This window comes from Rhagoletis zephyria, unplaced genomic scaffold (genome assembly GCF_001687245.7).
Source record: "Rhagoletis zephyria isolate East Lansing unplaced genomic scaffold, Rhagoletis_zephyria_1.1 Rzeph_scaffold_00107, whole genome shotgun sequence".
Lineage (NCBI taxonomy): Eukaryota > Metazoa > Arthropoda > Insecta > Diptera > Tephritidae > Rhagoletis > Rhagoletis zephyria.
The window spans coordinates 471,838-480,357 of record NW_016157191.1 but is presented as its reverse complement, the minus strand read 5'-3'; the positions used below and the strand labels follow the sequence as shown (position 1 = coordinate 480,357).

At 37.2% G+C, this 8,520-nt stretch overlaps 1 protein-coding gene across 2 annotated transcripts in view; it reads left to right on the top strand.

Moving 5' to 3' along the window:
• Positions 1-4,529: 4,529 nt before the first annotated feature.
• Positions 4,530-8,520, top strand: part of swi2 (Protein singed wings 2) — a 28,497-nt gene continuing 24,506 nt past the window's right edge. For both annotated transcript variants that reach the window (XM_017633828.1, XM_017633819.1), the window contains exon 1: positions 4,530-4,866. In XM_017633828.1, the coding sequence (XP_017489317.1) occupies positions 4,751-4,866 (116 nt within the window). In that variant the 5' untranslated portion in view covers positions 4,530-4,750. The remainder of the gene's footprint in view (positions 4,867-8,520) is intronic.

Genomic DNA, 8,520 nt, shown 5'->3' with positions numbered 1-8,520 from the left:
GGGTGCCGAGCATTGGGTACCGACAACTCAGCACATCACTACCACTCCCAGCAAGAGCAGTGATGGTAACTTTGACGTGACCGTCACGCGTGCCCGCTAAGTTCGGCACATTTTGCTATCACATTCCTAATAGTGAATTGAAAATGCTCCCAGCAGTTTTGTGTACGTGTGATTTTTCAAATCAATTAGTTTGCCTGCTTGCACATATATGAAAAGATTAGCTTGACTACTTACTCACATCTGAAAGATAGCTCGCACGAAAAAACAATAAATGAAACTTCAATCAAAAATTATTACAGGTGTGTTAATAGCACCATAAAATTTGCGTTTGTGGTAATGGTGGGATAGTAAGCTGCTATGGATGCGCAATGTTGAGGAATGGGGAAGCTTCAGAGCCTCGCGGCACTGTGCATTACCGGAGCGCTGAAGTCTACTCCAACTACTGCTTTAGAAACAACCTCGGTTTACCGCCCATTGAACAACGCCCTATCCCGGATTTTGGGCTAAAACGCCCTATCTCAACTGAAAATATATTGAAAATACGTATGTTGAAATATGGCGTTCTTGAACCGAGTTCTCAAATAGGGCGCTTTTCAATCAAATTTTAAGATAGGGCATTTTCGAACTGGCTACCGAGATAGGTCGATTTTCCGCTCAGCCGTTGGGATGTACATACATATGAATTTTATATCCATTTAAAATCAATTTCTTCTTTTTCAGATTTGCGAATTAAGTTTCTTTCTTCTCTTTCGCCTTGATATTTTCAATTTTATTTTTTTGGTGTGAATATTTCTCCATCGCGCAATGGTAATTTTTCCTCAAAGTCATATTTGAGTCATAAAGCAATCGATAATTAATTAAATAAATATTATCACTTTGTTGTTGTTTACAACTTCACTATGCCAAATGAATATTGAATACAAAGTGTGCAAGGTGTTAATAAAAATCATATTTGTATGCATACATACATATGTACCTACACTGTGAACAATTAATTCAAGCGGACGATCTTAAAGAACCCAATGCAACTTACAGTTAAATAATGCAATAGAAGGAATTATAGGATAAATATGAAGGTCTCCAAAGTTTATTCTGATATATTGTTACTGACTGATTGACGTTAAATCTTTGAGAACTAAAACTTGTATTCGTCTTTCAAAAGCAACATACAGCGTGTACAGAATGCGAAAACGGTTTAAAAATTTACAGAATATTTATTTACCGCTAACAAAATTGTTATTGCCAGCGCAGAATAAGCCTGTAAGTATAGATAGGTCCTTCTTCTTCTTATTTGGCACTACAACCGTTTGTCGGATTGGGCCGAGACCAAAAAGCCTCGCCAGCATATATGTAATACTCCTATATTGACAGTAAGAGCTAGTACCGTCCAAAAACACTACAGTACAGATATATCAATAAACACGTACGAAAGAAAAGGAACACATACGTTTATAAATAAACATGTACACAACACATATACAAAAACGGCACTCAAGTACACAATACATTGACAAAAACGGTACTAGACTGTCTCGCTTTGATTTCGGAATGCTTACACATTGAGAAGTTAGCTCACTGCCAATATAGAAGTATTACATATATGCTCGCCAGTTTGCCTCTTTGCGGATTTGCGCCAGTTGTTAATGCCAAGTGCGGACCGTTCCTTCTGCACTCCTTTCATTGTGTTCGTGGGCGCCTTTGGTTTCGTTGTCCACCCATGGGTGCGGAGTCGAAGGATCTTTTCGCCGGAGCGTTGTAGTCCATGCGTCCAAGCCATCGCAGTCGTCGTATTTTTATGCGCTAAACTATGCCCATGCCCTTAAAAAGCTCCTACAGTTTGTCATTGCATCTTCCTTGGTACTCGTCGCTCACGCAAATAGGGCCTACGATAGTTCTTTTGAAATTCCCCTTCAATTTTGTTTTTGTTCACCGGTTCCGAATTGAAGGATATTTTTACTGGGGTATCCTCATTCATGCTGCCTACAAACATCGTGCCATCGTTTTCGCCCGACCAACTTCATTAAACTCTTTCTATTAGCTGGATAATTAGCTGTTCCCGTGATGTTGAGCATCCGATTGAGGAATTTTACGGCAGTGGATCGCCTTACTTAAAACCTCATTTGATCTCGCACGGCTCGGAGAGTTCCTTCACAATTTCGACTGAACTGAAGGTTGTGCTCAACGTCCCTCCGTACAACCACATTTGTTTTGCGGGAATTCCAAGAAAGATATAATATCGTAGGAGCAACTTCACTCCATGCTGTCAAAATAGCCTCTTTAAAGTCGAGGAAAAGCTGGTATGTTTCGATTTGCTTGTGAAGCCCCGACCAACATCTAGAGATGTAAATACGTAGATAGTAAAACCTATTAGCGGTCGTCTTTCGGTAGGCAATGCCAAACATCCGAATTTATTTAGCTTTGAAAAAGCTTTTATAAAAAAAACAACTGCCGTCAGGGGCACCGTTAAATTGTAGATCCCTGCGTTATCGAGGCGCGCAGCACAAAAGGGAGACAAAGCTCGGGCTTTATTTTCATGAAAGCTGAAATCTGATGGCTTATTTGCTCATCCCCTGATTCTTGCAGTCGGAAATTTAACACCACTTCTTCGTTGTTCTCAGCGTTCGTCACCTCCGGCGGGGTATACGCACAAAATAGGCATGTGTTGAATTTAGCTTTGAAACGGATTAAAGCAAGGTGTCAGAGCCTCACCTCAACCACCGATCCCCCATCTTGCAGCTATGCGCAGTTTATTGGCAGGTTCTGCATATCACCTGCGAGTGAATTTCACCCAATGTCACTTTGAATTCAAAGTGAATTCAAATTTTGAAGATCAACGGGCTTTCAAGATCTTGGTTGCGTAAGAAGGTTTTTCCTTATCTAATATCAAAGCCGCATTTTTGGAATATTACCTTATGCGGACTAATTGTTTAGATTTCGGACGTCCTTATTGCTATCTGTGGGCATACATAATTTCCGATACACTATGAAGTCGTGTACATACATACATCCTAGAGGTTTACGCCGACAGGCTTAGTGGCGGCGGCGTCGCTTACTTTAAAAAGAATAGGCAAATAAAAGAAAGTCTTCAGCTATTAGAATAATTTAAGTTGCACTTAGTTAATTTTTATAATAGAATTACTTAACGTTAATTCATTAAAAATTTTAATACTGCCGTGGCCTTGAATAATACACGCATATAATTATTGTTCTAATAATACCAGATTTTAGATAAATGAGCTGCACCTCTTTAAAAATATGTTTGTTTTTAACCAAGTAATTTTAGATGGCTCATGAAAATATGTATTTATGTTGTACACACAAATTTTTTGCCAAAGAGACTGTCGATACAATTAAATTACAACATTCTGACGATTTCTTGCATTGAGGTCTAACCTTTCTCAATATTGAAAATTTGATCTACGGGTTATAGATTGGACCCCTTATTGAAAACAAGATGGTCAACTTTCTTCCAAAAGTTTACAATCAACTCTCACCTTAACGGGCCTTTAAAAGATGGTTAAAATTGCCGCTAAAATTTTTTGGCGTAAGGTTTTTTTTTTGCTCTGCTTTGATAACTTTACTGAAAGTTCCATGCATCTGTGAGACGTATCATGGTTTGCTTGCCCTTAATTTTAATAGCAATTTTTTTAACAGCAGTTTTATGAAATTCCGTTTTCCAAATATGGATTCTTCAAATATTTGTTTTATATTCAAATGTATGTTTTGTTTTACTTAAATATTTTCCCTGATTACTATAATAAAGAAAAAATTATTTATTTTTTCATTTGCGGAAATAGAGCGAGAAAATTGTAAAAAGCATAATTTTTTTTTTTTTGTAAATTAGCGATATATTTCAATGCACATCATTTTATTTACATTATTCCTTAGTCTTTTAGGATATTTCTACGGCGGCGCGTGAGAAAAAACGTCAGCGGCAGTGGCGTGGCTCGACGGCGTAACTGTCCAATACATGCATAAATGGGTGACCCCACCTCCAAAAGAAAAATCTCTGCAAACAATAATCATCAATACCCATTTTATCGAACCGTACGGATTTCTCGGCATTGCAGCGCGGAAAGAATGGCCTGCGCAACAGCTGTGCCGCCGCCGCGTCTGCTACCAACATCAAATACAGCGCGCCTCTGCTACCTCAAGCGGCGCTGCTGTGATAAGCAGAGAATAAGCACAACAATACGCTTCGAACGTCATCATCATTAGAGGAGCGCGCTCAGCGCGGTACTGTAAAAAAATCTGTTTTCGACCCTCGCGCGCGATTAGCGCTTCATAGTTTTTTGGAGGCGCACGCTAGCTGCCGCGGTATCTCGTTCGCTTGTTGGCTGTCTAGCTGGGCTAGCAAGTTGCCTGCGGCCGGTTGTTTTGGCATGTTAGTGCCTAAATTTCGCATTCATTCATCTTTAAGCGTTCGTAACGCGCGCGTCGTTTGAAATACCAAATTGGAAGAGATCAAAATTTGTGCGCGTGTCTTAGATTGTTATTTTTTTCTATTTAACAACGCTGCGCGCACTTTTAAAAATTTCGCATCACTCACATTCGGAGGCTCGTAAATTGTGAATGAAAATCGACAGCTACCGCTAGTATTATATCTAACCGTTAAAATCAATTTCCGCCCGAATACAATTAGTGCATAAAATAGTGAAACGATTGCCAGATATCCGTTGCGCGCGCCGCAATCAATAATACGTCAAACAGGCGCTGGTTGTTCTGCGGACAGTGTAGCATAAGCACAGATATGACGGACATAGCTCTGACGATTGTTAAATGTTCCTCCGCTGTCCCGAAGCATTCCTTTGAATGGCGAACGTTGTTGCTGTTCGTTTTGTTGGCGCTATTCAGTGAATCAGTGCGGTGCGTGTGCCAATTTTTTTTTGCAATTCTTTTTATAGTATTCAAATACGTATATAAATGTGTATTTATTATTAAATATTGTTTCTTGTTCTTTCAACTAACCGGCTTGATATTAATAATTTTTATGTGTTAGCACCAAAATCATTGCTTTTATGTTTTTCGTTTTGGTTTAACTTACCACAAAGTGTGTTAATCTCAAATTGTTTGACGACGACCTCATCTTTATCTCTGTGACTTTATGAAATCAATTGGTAATCATGCCTTTCTGGCTATATACATAAATAAAAAATAAAAAATAATCATTGAACAATCAACAATGCTACCGATGCACATATGGTCTAAGGACTGATAAAAGTACATACATATATGTAGGTCAAAAGGGTAATAATGAGTCTCTGTCTTATCTACTTCTATTTCAGCGGGGATAAACTATACCCCAATAGCCGCGATGATCTTAGGCAGTAGACGCGCTTTGGACCGCCACGTAATTGTCCAATAAAAGAATAATTATTTGGCGCTCATATTTTCATGAGTGCTTGGGGTCTGTGCCTCTATGTTAGAGAGACAACTGGGCCCACAATATAATAACAATAATATTTTGGCGCTTCTTCACAAATGAACGGACCTATAGTTTAACGCACTTCCGAACGGCAAATGGATTTATGAGAAGCTTTTTCAAGCGGCCGCTGTTTGGATAAAAACTGTTTCTAATTTAGATTTTGTTCGCACCAAAACCCAACCCAATCCCAAAATCCCGCGGAGTGGCAGTACGCACCTCAAACCACTCAGCCACCTGGGTCCATAATATGTAATTATAATATCGGTCAATACAACATCAAAAGTTGTAATAAACTCAAGGCACCTAAAAAGTTCTTAAAAGCTTTAAGAGAGGGAATGTGCTCGTGCTGTGGACACATTATGTTTTTAATTTCTCCTATGGGATATTAATTAGTAATTACTACCTCATTAAACCATATCCCCAAGCAAATATCGCTAGCTTAAAGTGAGGGGTTGCTCAAGAAACAAGAAACATTAAAAATTCATCGTTTACAAAAAGACCAAATTACTTATGTTCTTTATTTCTGCCCATTTTTAGGCTGTGAAACAAAAATTTTCAAAGTCCAGAGAAAGCACACAAAGTTCGACAGACTCAAAAGAATATAAAAAATATTTCGTTCATTAACATCGAACTCTGTCGCTTCCTATGGAGTTATGTTTTGCAGTCAAAGTTCTGCAAAATTTTTGGAGCGAATTACTGTGAAAGTTTTTCTTCTCTCCTGTAAAGTTTGAAAAACTGGACTTAACACGTTTTCACTTTGTATGACGTTGTGTTGTTGAGCGCCACTACTGGTGTTCTGCCCTTGTTGAAGTGAAACTTCTTTAGTGGCGGTTGGTTGGGAGTAAATTGGCAAAGTCAACTTAAATTGCACGCGGAAATAGTGCAATGGAAATTGCACATGGAAATAGTGCAACGAAAGTGGCACAATAAATTTATGTATATACATAAATGGTATTAATTTAACAAAAACTTGCTCATAACTAAAAGTTTAAAGAATAGCACTTAGAAAAGTACCAATACAAGAATGAAAGTAATGGTGAGTGCGTCGAATTTTCTAATCGATATTTTTATCGATTTTGTTATCGATTATTTATCGATTTTATTATGGATATTTTTATCGATCTTGTTATCGATATTTTCATAAATATTGATATCGATATTTTTATCGACATTTATATCGATTTTATTACCGATTTTGTTATCGATTTTGCTACCGATATTATTATTGATTTTGCTATCGATATTATTATCGAATTTTTTATAGATTTTGTTATCGATATTTTTATCGATTTTGTTATCGATTTTACTATAGATATTATTGTTGATTTCGCTATCGATATTACTATCGAGTTTGTTATCGATATTTTTATCCGCTTGTTGTCGATATTTTGATGGATGTTACTATCGATTTTGTTATCGGTAGAGTATAAAGATTAAAATGAAGATAAAGGAAAACATAACATAAATGTGATTAGAACGAACAGGTTAGAGGTAGGGATCTAGATAGAACCTTAAGCAAAATCAGATGTATTTGCGTATGTATATATGCATATTGGTTATGAGACAAACTAGATATGTATCGTAAGTAGAGGTTCACATGTTGAAGGGGCATACAAGGTGTAAGTCGTGCCATGTATGTTGAGTAACAATTGCATCATGTTGTACCAGTTATGCGGCCTTAAATATATGCATCAAAACGGCACCCAAACGGAACAAAAATCTGGTAGACGGAGCCTGAAAAATATACCTAGTTGTTCCAAGTGAACACCACCACCCACTTTTCCATCCTTGTAAACATGATTTGATCTTCTTTACCTCACCGTGTTCAATATCCACGCTCCCCTTGAGGTCAGTCAGGCTATGGACTTGGTGTTCGTAGTGTGGTTGAATGGTTGGTTAAACGGTGTTTACATGAGGCGATTTTCAAGGCAATTTTATAGGTGATTAGTTGAATCAAAAGTTGACTGCAGCCCAACTTCATTGGAAGCGATTAGTTACAAGTAATTTTTAGAAAAAAAACCGACTTCAACTCTCATAAAAAAAATATATATATATATATATATATATATATATATATATATATATATATATATATATATATATATATATATATATATATATATATCATGATTCATTGATCGGATCTTAACCAGATTAGTATCGGACCACTTCTGGGACACTACCTTACCGATGCAAAAAGAGTTATCGAAATCGGTTGACGTGGTCCAAAGTTATGCGGTAATATACATAAAAAAAAAATAAAAAAAAAAAAAGATAAAAAATAAAAAAAATATTCCGACGAACTGATAACCTCCTCCTTTTTTGGAAGTCGGTTAAAACGGACGTTCACACCATACGATTGTTGCTTTCAACTAGAAGTTGCCAGTAAAATCGCCTCATATAAACACCATATTATAGCAAACTCTGTGTGGTCGGTAAAAATTTGGTGGAGACCGATATGTGGACGCATCGATTTCTTAATCCGCACAAGTCTTATGACAGTGTTACGTGCAGTCTTTTTTAAATGCATATCCGTCGGAAGAAAGTTTAGTAGCATGTTGATCACTTTGGTGGCTATTGCCTTCGTTATTTCTGTTATTACTAGAGAAGCCAGCCGTTGCATTTTTCTGGGTTTCTCCGTTTTTATTATTTTTGGTAAGATAAAGTTTCTGTTAGCACTTGAAGACTAGTGAGTATTGAGATAGTTTCCTTAGCAAAGACACTTCAAATGGATTATTGTTAGAACTGTGGCGAGTGACGATGACAGCTTCTAATCGCCCACTCCGAATGGTATCCTAGCTATTATTCTCAAGAAAGGTGTTGAGCTTCTTGTGGCGACCTTAAAAAAGATGTGCACTGCGTTACTTGTTCTTGCACTGAAAATAAAATCTACGTAAATATAACGAACACTTGCGTACATCTGACGAAATTTTTCGTCCTTATGAACCACGAAAGTTTTCGTTAATTGTACAGAATTGTTTTCGTACATACTACGAAAATATAAGACATCAGATCTTTAGTACATTTTATGAATGCATTGGTATTATTTACAAACGAATTTCGTACTATTTACAAAAGATTTTCGTACTTTTTCG